Source organism: Microchirus variegatus (assembly GCF_963457635.1).
Source record: "Microchirus variegatus genome assembly, chromosome: 15".
Taxonomy (NCBI): domain Eukaryota; kingdom Metazoa; phylum Chordata; class Actinopteri; order Pleuronectiformes; family Soleidae; genus Microchirus; species Microchirus variegatus.
Genome location: NC_139816.1, coordinates 19,163,352 through 19,182,397, shown reverse-complemented (window position 1 = coordinate 19,182,397; position 19,046 = coordinate 19,163,352). Strand labels below are relative to the sequence as shown.

At 41.5% G+C, this 19,046-nt stretch overlaps 1 protein-coding gene across 1 annotated transcript in view; it reads right to left on the bottom strand.

Annotated features, from left to right (window-relative positions):
- Positions 1–15,107, bottom strand: part of vav3 (vav guanine nucleotide exchange factor 3) — a gene marked incomplete at both ends in the record, with an annotated part of 95,298 nt that extends 80,191 nt beyond the window's left edge. Inside the window, one exon of the mRNA XM_083901637.1 lies at positions 14,901–15,107. Within this exon, the coding sequence (XP_083757763.1) occupies positions 14,901–15,107 (207 nt within the window). The remainder of the gene's footprint in view (positions 1–14,900) is intronic.
- Between the last annotated feature and the right edge of the window lie 3,939 nt (positions 15,108–19,046).

Below are 19,046 nucleotides of genomic sequence, written 5' to 3'. Positions count from 1 at the left end.
GCAGTATAGCCTCATGCTTAGTATGCAGTGGGGAGACTGACCCCTGACTACTGTAACTTCCTCTCTGAATGCTGACAACATAAGGAAGCGGTTTCATTCAGAGGAAGACCATTAAATGTGACTGACAGCTACGGGAAAAGGAGAGCTCCAAAACGATCACGAGAAGCACTCGCCTTTCACGCTCACAGACACGAGGAGGTGTTATTATATCAGCCAAGGCAAAACATTTATTCTCTCACATCAGTAAAAATGTAAATGCATCATATTTAAAAATGCTGGGTCTAAGATTAGAAAATGTTACACTTTTCTTTATCAGACATGATTTAAAAAAAAAAAGAAGATGATATTGATCAGCCAAGACCTTGCAGACCTGGACTTGGGATTGTATTTTTACTATTTCCTGCTATTCTATAACAACTGATATCAATAGTCAAAGCAATAATCATCCTTGTTGCGCTAATTTCCGCATTAGAGTGAAACCTCATTGTGTACAATAAGGAATTAAGGAGCGATTATGTTACACCATCAAACAGGAAACGCACACGCAAACACATAAAACCCGCAGAAAGAACATTGTGCGGAGGATTTGAACTCCCACCGGTGCACTTCATCTCCAGAAACAAACCATCTGGAATATAAAGCAAAAGAAATATCCCTTTAAGACAGGCCATCTCACTCCTGCGCTTTTGATATGAGCCCTGTCGCGCTCTGTATCCACAGTAAGTGTCAAATATCCAAGTCACTGCTCCATAGCAACAAGCTGAAGCCTTTTATGGGCCCGGTGTGTATTGTGGAGCTTAATAAAATCCTGTTCTCCTATAGATCGACACAATGAAGCACAGCCAGGGTTTGCCTATCTCACTGCTTAAACCTTGCTGAGCATCCATTAATGGCAATCAAATGGATGAGTCTCTTAAAGAGGAAATTAAGGCCAGTGCAAAGAATCTAATTTGGTGTTTAAAAGCTTTTTTTCTCTTGTGCTTAGTCAGAGCAGCGAGGGAGAGCGAGGAAGGAAGATATAGAGAGGACCGCGTGCAGGGAGTGAAAGAGAGAAATCTGTTTTAATCAATGTGCTCCAGCCAGGTCGCAACCAGCGACATGTCACCGTCCAGGGGATCAGGTGACGTACGTGTCACGCTGAAGCTTTTGTCAGCTGCAGAAACAGGAAATGGGAGGTGGAAAAGTACACAAGGGTCTGCTGACACTGACCAAACCGATGCTCTCTTTCAGCCTGACACCACAGTCCCAGCCAGAGTGCTTTACTGGATATTAATGAAATGCTGTCGAGATAATGCAGCGGTCAGCAGCTTTCTATTTTGTGGTAACAGTTTTCATAAGAATTCCTTCTCTTCGCTTCACGTTGCGATAACATCTACACAAGACTCAAAGGCTACATGGTTCAGATTGTGTTTTCCACTCACATTTTCCTGTCACTTTCATGACTCTGCATACGTTAGCTGCACACGGCGATCGCCTCTCTGTCACTGTCCTCGCCACAATTTTCCAAGTGCAGCTTTTCCTCCTGCTCTTTCCTTCCACACAGTGAGCTCAATAATTGTGCCTTATTACAGATAATAGTCCACATAAACAGGTGATTTTTACTTTTTTAAATCACTCTTTATAGAACTACATATAATTATCACTCCATTGTCCAGTTCCTCTCAGCTCTATTCAGAGTTTTAGTTTTGGGTTTTGGTTCTTTCTTGGTTCTTTCTAAGTTTATTTCTGAAAGATTTAAAATTTTCAAGCTGCTGGCTGGGTAGTTCCAGCACATGTGATCTGTGATGTCAGAGTAACAGGAAGTTACTTATGCATTGTGCATAAGTGGAACTGCTATTGTTGTGCATCAGTTATTAATTGATTACTAAAATAATAGTATCTCTTGATAGTTTGTCATAGTTTATTATGGTTTGTCTTGATAGTCAATTAATTGTTGTTTTGAGGGTTTTTTTAATCATCAAATAAGTTATCTAATGGTTTCTTTGCTTCTTATAACAAAGATTTCATTAAACTGAATCATTTTGGTTTGAGGTCAAAACAAAAAAGAACATTGTTATTATTTTCAACCCTTTACAGACCAAACAAGTAATCGATTATGGAAATAATCATTAGTTGCAGCATCATCATGCTAATAATTCTCTTCTAGAATGATAAAACCTCCACATATTGAAAACTCAAGTTACATTTTGTAGAAGTAACACAATGATAGATGCATCCTGCTCAGCAGCGCTCGAATGTAAACAGCAGCAGTGAGCATAGAAGAGTATTTAGCAGCTAATGAGTCAAATATTACCTTATATAGATGGTGGAGACCAAACACAGAGAGAAAACTAAACAGGACAGGTGACCATAAAGGTAATTCCTTACAAATTACAAAAAAGTTGCTACATGTCTGCTGCGTCTTGACAATGCCAGTGCTGTGTTTGTGTACGAGTGGCCGTGAAAATCTATTACAACAGGTTCTGTCACTTCCCGTTCCCTGAAAGATGAAATTTTCCATCTCCAGTGAAACAAGAGAGAGGAAAAAAGAGGCAGTTCAGGATGAAGAGCACTTGTTTCTAATTCATGACATCTAGTTAAAACTGCCCCAAATCTGACCACCGACTCAGCTGACCAGTGTTTAAATCCTGAGAAAGGACAGACTAGACCAGTGTTTCCTGACCCTGGTTCTCACAGAACACTGGCCTACGTGTTTTAGATGTTGCCCTGCTCCAACGCAACAGATTCAGATGAACAGCTCGTTATCAGGCTTCTGCAGAGCTTGACGACGAGCCGACCATTTCTGTTGGGAAACACTGGACTAGACGATCCAGGCAATCCAGACACAAATCCTACAAAGTTGTGTCTGTGAACACCAAAATACTGTAGCTCTAAAAGTACGGAACACCCATTTCCCGCTCAACTCACTCTCATTGGGCATTCGGGGTTCTGCTCACACCCCCAATCACTGTTCACTCATAAATATCAACGATTTGAAATCAGGGAGACTCTGATATCATGTTACAATCGCGTCCGTTAATCCCTCACACTGCAGGAGAATTTGGCCAGATAATCTGTTCAAATCAGTCTAAAATTGGAAAGAACCCACGATTGTCGGAAGAGCCAGATCTGGACCGAAGTCTGGCCAATTATCCTCTAGTGTGGAGCAGGTTTTTATAACATGGATCATGTCACTAAGGCAAATTCGAAAGAAGAGACTCACTTACTGCTTCCCTGCCTAAAACGCGCACTGAAAAGTCAAGTTGTTGACACACTGTATTTTAGTTCATGAATTTGTACAAAGTGCTAATTAGTGCGCTATAGCAGAGCTAGTGGGTGGATCTTCTTTTTCTTTCTTTTTTTCACCCCAGTCTTTGTGTGAAGCTAAGATAACAAGCTGCAGGCAGTGTAGCCTCATACTATATTTATCAGTGCTATAGAAAAGACTGAGACAGTGTTTCACTATTGTCACATAGCAAACTTGTGTCGGCTCTTTGTATGGCAAAAAATGTTAACCGGTCACAATAAGAAAAGCACAGGTGCAAACAATGACATTGACAATGGCTGGGTTCCATTAAGCTTCCTCCGTTTCATGGTGCATGCTGGTTCACTGCCACATTGTCCTTATATTAATGCAAACTGTGCTTTTTCTGCTGAAACAAAACAAAATGTCTGCTGTGAAAAAAAGGTCCAAACTGTCTCTATTCTCTTATAAAGAACAAGTGGCCATCATCAACAACAACAACAATACTCAGCCTCAGCACTGAAAAGATCCCTGACCACGCCGAAAACAACAAAAGTGCATCGCAGCCATCTGGTGAGACGACACAAAACAGCCTGCCACCTTCTCAAGGTCGTCTGACAACATGAACGTATATAAAATTTAAATATTAAAGGTTAATGAGACTAAACTGACTTATTGGCTTCAGCTACATCTAACCCCTAGTGCACGGATCTGTGCTGCAAGTGCACCTATGGTAAATTGCTGTGGGAATAATACACAACGCCTTATATGGACATCCTGGGGGTGTGTGTTATTAGTCACATACGGTATTCAGGCTTTTAAAAAAACTTTTTTTCTGTCTTATGTGTTATCTAGTCAAAGTTATTATGATTCATTTTGTATTTTTTAGTAGTGATATGAAGTAGAAATAATTGTACAGAAGTCACAAAATAGAGCATTTTCTTTTTCTAGAGCCAAGTGAACTTTGAACTGTGATGTATTTCTAAATTCACAAATTCAATCCGATTTTAACAATTTTTAGTACTTTTTGCTCAGGTGTGTTCATATAGTTGGTGAAAATGTGTTTTTTTTTTTTACCAAATTGCTTATGTTGTGCTGAAAAAGGGGATATAAGTCAGTCTATATTGCACATTCGTATACCCTCTGTATATGCTCTATGTGTAATGGCAAAAAGCCGAAATGCTCTGTGTTCTAAGGGTTAAAACAAGCACTACTAACAAGAAACAACAATGGTGAAGATTAAGAGCAAGGATTTCTGTTATGAGATCGATGATGAGGCGAAACTGAAAGCGAAAGTAAATGGTAACAGCCTTCCGTTCACAGCTGATTGTCGAGTCATACCCCGGAAAGAACCAATCAGGAAAGGAAATGTGTGTAACTGCATCATCATTCTCTTTTCTTTTTTTTTTTTACACTAGAATGGAGCCAGCAGCACTTTCAATCGTCTGTTTTTGAAATTGGAAAACACACGGGGAGCACGGGGATGTAGTCTAATGCATAAAGTTCTATCAATGAGGCAATAGGAGAAAACATCAGCCCACCTCTGTACCTCCCCCACAACACCAATAAGTGTCTCTACAGGCATTTTCGATTAAATCCTTGTTTTAACCCCAGTGACCCCCCTCCCAGATATTCACTAAGCTTATTCCACCACCCCCCACCAATAGACAAGAGAATTGAATTAGTGTTAGTGTGTGAGATATGAATCTCCTTGACTATGGGAGCACTTTGTAAGGGTAAAAGGGGCTAAGGGTGGAGTTGAATATCACATAAACTGAGCGATGCATGCATAAACATGAACGTGTGAACGCGCAAACGCTGAAGCGTGAATGGTGAGTTCCTCTTTCCTCCTGATGCTACCCTTCGTTTTTTGCCTCCTGCAAGACCGTGTTTGTTGAAAAAGTGTGAATAATGCTCCGCTGCATGAAAGAGGACGGTGGACTGGTGTCTGACTCATGTTTGTGCATGTGTGTGTGTGTGTGTGTGTGTGTGTGTGTGCCTCTTCAGACATGAGTCGGACTTATACATTTTCCCGAGGAACGACACAGCACTTGAGTTGATAAATTGAGGATTTGTGCCTCTAGAGTTCCCACATATTTTCATTTTTTAAAAGGACACACTTCAGTCTGCAGAATGATGTATAGGAAGTCACGATATGGTCCTTACTGGTTTCTTTCTCTCTCTGCTTCCATAACACATATAAGGATATTCCCATTTCCACGAGACAACAGTCATCCATCACTACCACTCTGGGTCGTTCAGTGCAAGACACCTTATACATAACTGTCCCTGCAGGATAGGACACAGGGTCAATAATCTGCAGCAGGCGTCATCCATTTCTCTGTGGTGTCTCGTTACCCAAATACAAAGAAATGAATGTTATGCAGACATATAGGTTTATTCAGGCTGTTTGCTGCAGACTACGAGATTTCATCTATCGTGTAGGATCGTTATAAATCAAAACATGGCTCAGACAGCAAGTGTGATACACGCAGATTTTGACACCGATAGGATCCTAGAGACTACGGCAACAGCTACATGATGAGATATGAAGCAGCCAGGTCATTGGCATGTGCCGGATGTAAACAGCAGCAGAAGAAGACGACTCCACAAACACGAGAACCCCGTCCATGAACCATAGAACGCCCACTCTAGAACAACCTACAACATGACATCAGGAACTCTGATTCTCTCTCCATCTTCAAACTGGCACTGAACTCACCTCTTCAGACAGGCTTATTCAAGTTCTCAAAGACTTGGTTTAAATTTCTTATACTTTATACCAGGGGTCTCAAACTGGCGGCCCGGGGGCCACATGCGGCCCCCCAATCAATTACATGCGGCCCCCCACTTAAAATCATGTTATAATGAAAACATGGACCACGACCTCAGCGTCTTTTAAACATATAGATATAGAATATAATATATGTTTGCTAGCAATGTTTATTATAACAGTAATAATATGACATTTGGTCATAATTATCCCATTATTAAATGCATCATATACAACATTCAATTATATATATAAATACACTTGTTAGGGCCCGAGCCACGACTGGAAGTGGCCGAAACGGCTCCTGGTACGAATTTTAATGACAGTTGTCCACACTATTATTTATGTCATTTAAAATGTCTGTTTTTGATATTAATTCATTCATTTTGCATCATAAATAGTATTATGAAGTATAAGTGTGATTCTTTTTCCCACTTTTTGTTCTTTTTGATGCATGTTTCTTGTATTTTATTGACACGTGCATGTTGTACTGTTTTCATACTTCGCCTATGTATTATTAATATTATCCTAAATTTCTGACACAAAAGTCACACTCACTATATTTGGTCTAGGGCTGAGATTATTAATCAATTAGTAAATGAATCACCAAATATTTTCACGACAATTTTCTCCGTTTTTTCAGCTTCTTAAACGTGAATATTTCCGAGTGTCTTTGCTCCATATAACAAACAAATCATTCAAACTTTTTTTTTCAACACTTTATGGAACCAATTCATTGATTGTGGTCACTCGTTTTGGCATTTTTTTTCAACCTCTCTCACTGTAAGATGTAAGAAATCGCTGCAATTGTTTCACATAGGGCATCTTTCAGCCTAAAATCATACAAAGTACACCAGGCTTTACAATCAGTTTTCTGTAGAGCTCAACCACCTCGCTCGGCTCCAGGTTTCCCCTACGCTGAACCTGTCAGAAAAGATTGCACACTAACACACGTACACTCTGCCGCGGGCTACGTCCGTGGCTGTAAGTCGTTATCCTCTGAATAAACATGCACAACTCCAGACAAAGCAGAGCATATTGGCATGCACTTCAACTGGGTGATATTATCATTCGATTCACCTTGTTTTGAGATGTCTCCTCTGATGTGGGCGTAAGAAAATGCCACTTGAGATGATAATAGTTTGCCAGTAAAGACAATAGAAAGTATTGACTTTCTCGGAGCTTTCACAGCACTCAGCAGTGATTAACTGACCACCCCCTTCTCTGTCACACACACACACACACACACACACTAAAACAGAGTAACATAATAAACATCGACTGCAGGAACATTCTCTACCTCTGAATATCACCTAATAAAATCAGCATATACATTATCCATGCTTTACTGTGCACTGGAGCAGAGCCTTTACTGGTGCAGGCGCGTTACCTTGGCGACAGAACGGAAAGAAAGGTCATGTCGACATGCATGAGTGAGACGCAACATAATCTTGTCTTTGCATCTGTATCTGCGTCCATGTCGGCGGACGCTAAGCAGTGCACGCGCGTACGTGTCATCGCAATGACGCGGCGGAGAAAGAACCCTGTGCGACTCCTCTCTCTGGAGCTGTAAAAAAAAGCGGGGAAGGCTGGTGGCGCGGTGGCTGGTTGCGCCCGACGTGGCCTGCATATCCTTTGCAATGTGGTGTTTTCACACTGACAGGTGCAATCCTTTCTACGCGATGAATTTACGAGGGCAGCCAAGCAGCAGCAGCAGCAGCAGCAGGAATACAGAGGAAGTCATCACAGGCCTCGTAAAAAACTGCGTCCCAGCACGTGTAACTGGTGGTATGTGCCGTATTAGTATGCGAGCGCGGTGTGTTAAGGATCAGTATGCATATAACATGTTGTATGTGGCGGTAACTGACCAAATCTGACCCATATTTCTTGGAGCCTTATTGTTCCCATAGAAACAACACAGGAAGGTATAGTACATGCTCTACACTACATATGGACAAAGAAGGAAATCCTGCACCAATAATGGTTCCTATGAGGGCTTCGTCCTTGGGCATTAACAAGGTCAAATCTGCTTGATATATGAGAAAAGAAAAGTACCTCATACTTACAGAGCGGCCCTTAAAATGACATAAAATGTAAATAAAATGTCACATAGTCACATGATTCTGGACTTTATTTCTTTGCCCTTGGGTTTTCTGGAGAGAGGCCGCTGCTTCACTGAGTGTTAAACTAAACTAGTGGTAGATACAAGCTTTGGGTAACAACAACTGCAAGTGAATAGTGAAACAATGATTCTGTAGCCAGTGTTAAAAAATAGATGCACGAGGTTTGGTTTTTCATCGCGTACAGCAAATTTCACTTTCGATAGCAATCCCACATTTGGTTTTATTCATTCATAATTACAATTTGATACTAATCTGAACTCGGTCTACCTGTAAAATCAGCCCTCATAGTCATCAGTGTGCATTCGATACGCCTTATTTTATAGCACTATCTGTAGCTGCAGGTTTTTTAAAGCCCGCTGCCTGAGTCTGTATGACTAAGTGAGTGAGAGAAAGAGTCTGGATTTGATTTTGTAACTTTCTCTCTCTCTCTCTCCTTCTCCCACGCTGTCTTGAATTTTGTCCTCGCGAGTGAAGCGAAAGCCTTTGAAGACTTGACTGTGTGAGCCCCAGCTTTTTCTCCTCACTGCTTGACACCACAGAACAAAAAAAAAAAGCCTCAGCTTTATGAAATAAACATAAATGCCATGTATAATGTACAATAGTAGTGAAAGAAGAAATGTTCCATCACGCTTGCTGAGGTCTCCAAGAGTCAAGTTAAGGTCGGTGTAGAGATGATAGAGCTGCCACATAAGGACATCACCTGTGCAGAATCTACATGACATGACTTTAAAATATGCTCTAATACACTAAAAAGCCTCAGTTCTTTGTGTGCACTATATGTAGCCTGTAGTCCACAAATCAAAATAAACAATACAGTGGCATCTTTTGCTTTTTTTTATTGTGCAGGCGTTCTGTGCTGCCGCTCGTTACTCATGCTCTGCCTCTTGCTCTTGCTTCCCAAAAACGAAGACAAAGTCTTTGAAGCCGACTCTATGAGGCACTAAAGTGAAGAGAGAGGAGAGCTTTACTCTTCATTGAGTTTGACATCTCGGTGCTTTGGTCTGAACTTGATCAAGCGCATGTTCAGTTTCACTTCCTTCCTCTATTCCATTTCCTGATTTCCTGTGCACGTCAGGGCCGACGGCCGCTCTGTCAGAGAGCGTTTCAGCTGCTCGTTCTCATTATGAGTCGGCAGCTCGGCGGGGAACGAAGTTTCTCACTTCTCGCCTTTTCGAGGTACTGTATTTCCGTTCATGTGCAATAAGAAATAAAACTACTAAATGGATGTGTTTTTAAAGTGTAACTCTAATTTTGGCTGAAACTTCTCATTATAATGTTAAAACGTAAAAACAACACCCTCTACATTTACATTTGTTATGCCCACTCATTGTCACTAATGAGAGGGCTGGGCAATGATTCAAAAACAATATATAGTGTATATCGTGCTATAACTGACTTCAATCACAGTATAATAAAGGTTCCACATAATATCAATAGAATTGTTGTACATTACACAATCACTGTGAGACATAACACACATAATTGCTTAACCCTTCAACACCTAAGCCTCAAAATGTCTGCCTGGGCTTTTTTTTGTTATTACTTTTTTTGCTTATCATTTTTCCAGATAACTTTCAATATATGGCAGTTATTCACAATTTACCGCATTTTAAAGTAGTGTATTAACAATTTAAAATGAATAAAAACATTGTAGTTGTACAAAAACACCAGATTTTGCATGTTCAATTTGAAATGTGAACAGTATTTAAAACATATTTAACATAACATTTGTTTGAGTCTTTGACTCAATGTCCAAAAACAGGCCAAATAACGGAAAATATGTCCAGACATTTTTCCAACTCTCTCCTCTCTGGTGACGCTGATTCGCCGGCTTCCTGCAACAGCGCGAGTGGAATTACCCACATGTGCAACTTCTCAGCTTTCAGAAACGGTTTGTGCTATTTTTCCAATAGCACAAACTGCCATGTAATTAATATATATTACGTCTGCGATACACTCTGTGTTAAAGGGTTAAAAAAAGTGTTTAAATGTCCCATATTATACCCTATTTCTCCAAGTTAACCTAGTTCCCTGGTGTCCTAATGAACATGTCTGTGACATGCTTTGCTCAAAATAAGGATGAAGCACCACAGCAGTTCAATCACCCTGCCAAAACAGCCCTGTTCAGAACACTCGGATTAGTAGTATCTCTTTAGGTCCACCTTAAAAAAAACTACTGGGAGCTAACAGCAGTTAGCATTTGGAAAAGTGATCATTTGCAGGCTCTAGCAGGCACATTGCCGTCATATATAACATGTATCCACTGGACAGATAAATCCTCTGAGGCTGGAAGTTTGTGTAGGACTCTGTGCTGCACTGCGGAGCCAAGAATAGAACTTTTCGCGGACTTCCGGTTCTCGGATACCGTTGCCCTCGACAGCACTCTCGCGTGTTTTAGGGCCAACGTGGAGCTCCACGAGACAACAATTCCAGGAATTTAGCACATTGTGACGTCCCAATGAGTGCGGAAGTCAACATTGTGTTTTATCTCCTGTACTTAGACTGAGGAGGACCACAAAAACATGAGTGAGTCATCTTTTTGTTGACACTCTGCCGACTGATAGGACCTCCAGAGTCCCAAATATAAGGATTTAACTCTGATACGTGAGTAAGTGTTTGCTGTCCACAATTTAGTGGTTTCTCTCAGAAGCATTTATCAATATGAACTGATTTGAAAATCTTTCATTGTGATTAATTGTGTTTTCGGACATAATCTCCCAGCCTTGGTACCAGGTCACAGTATAAATCATATCTATATCCTCACCAGCCTTTTCTGCTGTGTCTCTTTATAGAGTCACTGGATCTGCTAGGGACAAAAAAAAAGTGTATTTTACCCCTTAAAGTAAATGCATGATCCAACACAAGCAGAGTCTGAAAGACGTGTGCAGTCGTCTCAGTACAAAAGGAGATTCAGCACAATGCCAGCCCACATGTTTTGAGGAAGAGAAGCGTCCACTAAACCATGCAGCCACTGATTATGTGGCACTTTCTCCTAAAGAAGAGCAGCAGTAGCTGTGGTTGAGCTATGTCTAGACTATGTAATTGGTACATAAGAGGCCTGTAAAATAATGATCAAAGCGGGTGAAAATGTTGCTTCACACTGATCCTAACGGGAACCCATCTGAGAACCCTTTTACAAGTTGTAAACTTCCACAAATTCCACGTGTACATGCGCAGAATAAAGATTCGCTGGCCTGCATGTGCTTGTGGCACTTGCATCATTCCTCAACTGTCAAAGCTGCGGCACCCATCATCTAATTTCATCAGCAAATAGAGGGATTGCTGCGACTGCTCCTGATAATTGTGCTGCTTTTTCATCATGCACACGAGCACTTTGCCGGCTCTTTGTTTCCCCCCCGACTGAGTCCATTCCTCATGCAAAAAACAGCTTACACACAATTATTGTCGCAGAATGAGAAACAGCCCGCCCCTGAAGCCAGGCATGACACATGTGGACCCTCCAGAGCTTCTAATGCAATGTGTTTTAATTACGTGGCAAACTGCGGCACACGGAACAAACCCCCCCCCGCCATGACCCTTTATGTCCACAGAGATGCGTCTGTAGAGGCCAGACAGGCTCTTTGTAGCCCTGTTCCTTCACTGTCTTTGTCTTTCTGTCTCATGAGTCCCATGGGTGAGGCCACTGTGGCGTCCCATGTGTTCACACTGGCCAATGATAAAGTAGCTGCCACGGACCTCATGAATTATGCAGGACGGGGAAGCAACTCCACCCTCGGTTATGTTAATGTAACTTTGGGGGACACAGAGGGGAGGAACTGACGCACATGTAGAGGACTGCTAGGACGCAACTCTTTTTAGGTCCAAATTGGGACAAAAATGATTGATTAGGTCCTTAAATAAATACCCGATCAATAAAGCTGAACTCTTAACATCCACGGGGAACTGTTGCACTTCTCATTCACTTTTAAACGACAGTGTCAAGCATGTGTGGGTCCATTTAATCCAAACACTACACAGCCCAAACAGAGCTATCGGACAAGGTTGTTCTCCACGTTCTCCACGAGAAAATTCCAATCTTCAGCCCAACTTTAAGTTTAATTACTCACATATTCTTATAACCAGACCTGGTGTTCAATATTAACAGCCATAACTTAGGATAAGACACAAACTAGGCACCTTTCAAGGTTCCCTCGCTACAGTAGATACCAAGGCACCAGGCATCTGGACTGGATACACTATCTATATGTTCAGATGTCAGGCACTGACAGTTCTCCTCAGATCTGAGCTGTCTGCAATAAAATATTTCACATAATTCCGGAAAACTCCATTCTCGGTCATCTCACCTGATCATCAGACTTGTCTGATGTTGTCTTTAGTCAGAAAAAGTTCCCCCAACCAATGGCGGACATCACTGTCATTGAATCACTACCATCACTTTGGTAACATGAGCAAATGCATGATACGTAGTTAGCCATGACAGACACTGCTCTGCTGACCTCCATCACCAAGTATTGACGTCTCTCTGTGTCTCTCCAGTGGCAAGAACAGTGAATTTAAGTGTTTATGAGTTAATTATTTCCACATTGCACTGAGGACCTCTATGCAATATATTTGCACTTACTCCATGGACAGATGCTATGTGTTTGTGATGGGCACGCTGTCTTTTCAGGAAGTACAGCGTGCACATGTATATGCTGAACACTTTCCCACTCTTGTGTTGTCACTCCAACAAAGACTTAATATATGTTTACTCAATAAAAAAATAGCTTTGCTGCATGTACATTAAAGTAGCTACAACTACTACATCTAGTCTCCACACGGAGACACAGGTGAGTGTCGAGTGTTGTTGCTGTTTTGCGGTTATACTGTCTAAAAAATCCTCTGTACAGGATGTGATGAACTTTACAACTCTGGCTTTTTCACAATAAAGAAGTACAAATCCCTGAAGCTGCTTTACACAGTTTAACCGCAATTGTTCAATAGGCAAAAATAAATTCACAAAGAAAACAATCTCCTCGATCCATGATGATGACTGACACTAACAGAACTAACAGTACTTGTGTGTGGCATATCCTAAAATGCACTTTGTAAATATACAATTTAGTGCGGAAGCCTGCAGCTAATTTGCATCTGAGTGGAGTTTTATCACTGGCTCACAGTGAGTAAGTCACTCAGCCATGCATAAAGCAAACTCTGCCTATAAATAACCCAGGCCAGGCACTGAACACCCTAATACATAACGTGTCATTATGTCACCGGCTGACAGTAAAACCTCTGGACTACTGCTGTCTGTCTATTAGTAATCATATTGTTCAAGCATAACTTCGAACACTAAATGGACCGTCCGGCTCCTCTTACAGCCCCAATCCAGTTTTGTCCGAGGCCTCCGAGTAAACAGATCCTCCGATGGTGGATTTCCACTGCTGCTGATGATATTACAATCCTCCAATGTGATTTTTTTTTTTTTTTTTCTTTTTCGATTGTCCACCTCAGCTGTGAAAGGGCCGTGCGGGCACATCATATTGACCGGACCACTGTGACTTTGAGTTTGGTTATTGTTTTTCCAGGAAACAAGTGACCCCCCCCCACCTCATCCTCTTCTCCTCCATCAGTTGTGTAGAGCAACATAAAATGAATAACTGAGCCTGAATCACCTGTTTTGGATCAGATGAGATCTGTGTGTTTGTTTGTGTGTTATATTTGCTACAGTTGTAGGCTCTTTTCTGGCATAAGACTTTAATATTTGAATTGTGGTTATGGTTAAGGTAAGGGATAATGCTATGGTTAGGCCGTCCAAATGAATGGAAGTCAATGAGAGTCCTCGAAAGGATAGCTGTGCAAACCAGTGTGTGTGAGTCTACAGCATGTCTGTGTTGTCACTGAGCCAGATCCACTGTTATGAAGGTGAATATTAATCTGGCTGTGGCTCCGGCTGTCCTGTTACTGAAGCAGATGGTAGCTCACAAACAGGGGAGCCATGTGGTCACATCCATCCCTCCATCCACAGTGATTTGGATTCTTATTTATTTATTTATTTTATTTTTAAATGAGTCATACACAAAAGCATACATTAATAATTTGTATAAATCATTTGTTAATGTTGTGATATGAACCCACTTTTCGGCTCAGTAATCTCAGAATTGACACCAAACCCTCACTCGCTGTGTGTCTGCATCACCTGTAGGGGGCAGACTTCAGAGACAGACGCACATAACGGTTCAGTGATGCCCTACTGTGTTTCTGAGAAACAGTTACTGCAGGTGGCTGATTTTAACAAAGTGAAAAATATGACATTTTGGCTCATAATCTAGGTTCAAACAACGCTCGCTATGTCGAGTTCGGTGTCCTGTACCAAATCCCGTATAATTCTTCAGCAATTTAGTGTTTACTTGCTCACTTTCGTGTGTAATTTAGTGACACACCAGATTATAAAGAGCTCACAGTAGTGATAAGGAGCACATAGTTTCATCGGCATGTTTTTCACGCACAAGTAGAGACTTGAATTGAGTACAATTTAATCTATTATGAGTTGAAGGCTTCGCATTTGAGCGGATTCTCCGCCGTCGGAATGAATACACAGTGGGAGCTGCAGCGAGCGCTGTATTCGGGGGCTTTAAAAAGTTGAAATGTAGCAAAAACCACGCACTATGTTGTGGCTCACATGAACCCGAATGTGATCTCTGTCTATACTTGTTTACTAATCCGGTTCGGTGAGGTTCTAGCAGTAACGTCATTTCACTGAGAAGCAAGAGAAAACTTTAAACTGAAAGAATCCAGACGAGATCTGGTTCTTCCCTGCATAGGAAGCGAGCAGCGGTACCTGTGACATTTGAGGTCTGAGGTTGATCTCCTTCAGGTTGATGGACTGGCCTCTCAGGTTGTTGAGCAGATGGCAGAGCAGGACTCCATCCCGCAGCGTCTGCGCCAAATCGAATACCTGCGCGGACTCCCATGTCACCCGGTGGTTGGCCGGCAGCACCTTGCAGTTGATCAGCCACAGCGAGCATTGCCTCCAGTACTCCATCATTATGGAGACTTCGGCGAGGACCGATCGAGGGCAGAATGTGTTCGTGTTCTTTCGGTGTTGAAGCGGGAGGAACAGCTGACACGCTCGACAGTGCTGTTCTCAGACCTCAGTGTCCATGTTCACTCTAAAAAACCAGGACAGGAGGAGCAGGGGATGGAGGGGAGGGGGGAGCGGTGGACGAGCAGGCAGGCGACCGCTCCAAAGATGACACTCCGGTGCACTGAGGCTGTGGATGGAGCGCACCCTGCACACACACACACTCTCTCTCTCTCTTTCTCTCTTCCCTCCCCCTCGCCTCTTTCCTCACCTCTTCCGCCTGCCACCCACAGACCGCCTGTCTATGTGCTGTTGTCACTAAAGACTCAACACTGCACAACACAACAGGGACTGTAGTTTAAAGGGGGGGGGGGAAAAAAACAATATTCATACAAGAGCTTTTCCATAATCAGGGGATCACAGTCATGATGACAGTCTCTGTCATGTTTTATTTTCATCACCACTTATGAAAACACTTATACACTCTTAGAAATAAAAGTGTTTAGTAGAACCATATAGCATGCTTCGGCTTGTCCTCACAGGAGAACCCTTTTTGGTTCCAGGTGGAACCTTCCTTAGTGTTACCAAGAACCCTTTTAAAACACTTTATTCGGGAAAGGGGTTTTAAAGGGTTCTCTGGATCAAAATGGTTCTTACTTGAACCATTAGTGTTACCAAGAACCATTGGAAAAACCCTTTCTTCGGGGAAAAAAGGTTTTTCCAGGTAGAACCTCAGCCCTTGTAGAATTAACATTTTGGAACCCTTATTTCTAAGTGTATATGGAAGAGTATTCGGGTCACATGTTTAATGAAAGAAAAAAAAGGCTTTAGTCTCAGAATTCTGACCTTTTTCTCAGAATTATGTAGAATTCTGACTTTTTTTCCCCTTTCTTTCAATTTTCTGTGTGTGACCATAATACTCTTACATGTTGTATGTCAACGTCTGACACTGGTTCTTCGTCTTCATGTGCAGCCGCTGTCGTTTCAAATGAAACAAAATGACTAGGCAACAATTTTTAGAGTCAGAATTTCAGTCATATTGTTGCAGGTTTAATTATTATCAGTTGTATAACATGCCATATAATGTGTAATCAATATATTTTCACTAATGTGTGATCAGCTATATTAAATGACTGTAATAATATAGCTTTTACTGCATATAATTTACATTCGTGCCATGTGTGGCTGCATGCTCTGCTTCTGTGATGCATCTTGGATATTCCTGACCTTTCATTTGCAGGAGTGAATCATTACGGGAGGAAATGGCGCGTGTGTGTGATCTGCACGCGAGAGGTGTTTTGGGTACATTTACAGAGCTCGGTCTCCTGGTTTTGCCTCTTTATTTCATTTATTGTTTGTCAGGTTTGCTGGTTTTATAACAGCTTTGTGCTTCCTCATTTTGAAAGAAAAAAAGGATGTTGGGTGTTTTCAACCCTTATAAATATATAATCCTGGGTGAGAATATTTGCATGTTTTAATCTGTATTCAAAAGTGTAGAGATGTTTCTGTTTGACTTCTGTTGTTAACAGTGTCCGCCCACATGAAGAAGCATTGCACGCTGTGATTGTTCCTGTTTTAACTCGTACGGTTTAAAATGTTTGTGTGTGTTTTTTTACACAAATTTACTTGTGTGCAGCTCTAAGGCAAATGTTGTAACTTACTTAACATTTCAAACAAATTCACAGTGTCTGCTTATAATGACTGAGCCAGTAGATGTTTTGTCTGGTTTTTCCTCGTACTGCTCCCGTCTGTGTGGGTGAAAAATGTCTTCAGATTCAGATGCACAGCCACTTCCTCTGCTTACACTTGGGCTTCAAATGAACACAAAGGGTTTGATGTGCGAGGACCCATTTTTAATTTCCATTTTTGGACCGATTCTTAACGAGCACAGAAAAAAGCTGTACATATAATACGTTCTTCAGCATCGTAAAACAATACATATTTAAAATAAATGGATGAAGCAGACTATATCAGTGGAAAAACTTGCACAATCGCAGACAGGAACGATAAAAGCGAGGCCTTGAATGTTTTTTTGGAAACATCACAAGCCAGGAAAGCACATGTGTGAGAGCTACGGTGTGTCAAAATTAATAAGTAGGCTACATATACTGTGCAGTCCAAGTGCTGCTAATCACATTAATAGTGTAACGTGAAGATGCATGGACACAGAATCCAGAAACGATTGGAAGAAGACGAAGAACTGATACTTCCAGTCTCGTTTCTTTTTATACATGGAAATAAGATCCACCGACTCTTAGATTTTGCAGAGGAAACTGACGGTGGGGAGAAAAAAAAAAGGCATCTGTACAAAGAAAGTATGTCGATGAATCACTCTCTGAGTGCATTTACATACAGAGACTCAACACAGGCCCTGTGCAAACAATAGTCCAAAGATTAGTCTCCAGCGTTTGCAGCTGTAAACACTCGCGTTGTCCCGGATTCCTTCGCTCTCGTTGCATCTGAGCCGTCGTGTGTGTGTGTGTGTGTGTGTGTGTGCAGATGATTTGGACGGACGTCAGAGAGGAGTGTGATTTTGTTGGAGGGGTCTGAGTTTGTGTGGGCATTTAAGCTTCGCGTCCCCAGTGCTGGCACAAACTGGATGCCGTGGCTTCATAGCGCAGATGACAGGAGAGATGGCTCGTGGCCGGATGCTGCATGACATGCACCCTTCTCCTGTTTCAGCTTCCTGTCCTGGACTGGAGGGACAGTCATGGCAATTATCAGCATTCCCCTGATTAATACTGTACAGGGGAGGCACACACACACACATCGTACACTTAAAGAATATATAGATACCATATCATTTCAAGGACTGAGGATGTTTTATCGTAGCTTTTTTCCGTGCCGCAGCCGTACATACACGAGGCGAACGGAAGCATTACAGCGTTACCATGAGATCTTTGTTTAAAAATAACATCACACAAAATAGGCCTATAGTGTAGAGCAGCGGTTCTCAACACTTTTTTATACCAAGTACCATCTGGGAAAATACTGAGCTCTCGAAGTAACACCATTATTGCAGACGTTAAAATGCAAAATGGTGTAAATAGGCCGAGCAAAAAGTCAGCTACGGTCTTTTCACAGGATGCAGATTTGTTCCCAATAAGATCATTTGCTCTCTCATGATCCTCCTCTTCCTCACACATACTTCAGACACTGCTATAGCAGAAATAGATTAAGATGTTCAGAGATGAGGTGACTTATTGTTATTATTTAATGTATTTATTATTTAAAATCAGCATTCCTCAGCTCCCAATATATACTGTATTTCTGATTTTCCTCTAAGAACCACCAGAGGAAGCTTGCGTACCACTCGTGGTACACGTACCCCAGTTTGAGAACCATTGGTAAAGCGCATTGAAAGGTGCCTTAATTGCTCTCCTTCAACACAGACTATGAATTCAGGGTTATTTCACTTTGAATTTGAGCTGCGCTTGAAGGTAAACACTCTAACAATGTCAGCATCCAGGAAACAGCATGATAATGGCTGGGCACATATGGCAGAAGCGATATTGCTGCCAATATATCTTTTTAATTTAAGTATGTTAGTGCCACAGCAAGCACAAAAACAAGCAAATAAAAGTGGGACACTCGGGATAAACAAAAACAACCAGAAAAAGATGTTATTGTGAGTAAATCAGATGATATTCAAAGGTTTGTAAGATTATGTTGCTTGTTTCTGTACTCATGTGTCAACAAACATGACCTAACATATGAATGTCATTCTAAAGATGATTTCCTAGGAGTTACAGACTGCACATGTTTAATGGTGCAAATATCAATTGGATCCCCATAAGAGCATGTAAGAGAAATTGCAGCCAAATAAAGTGTTGATACGTCGACTGACAAGAGTGATTACAACAATCTATCTGGTGCTGAGAATCGTTCAAAGCCTGAACCATA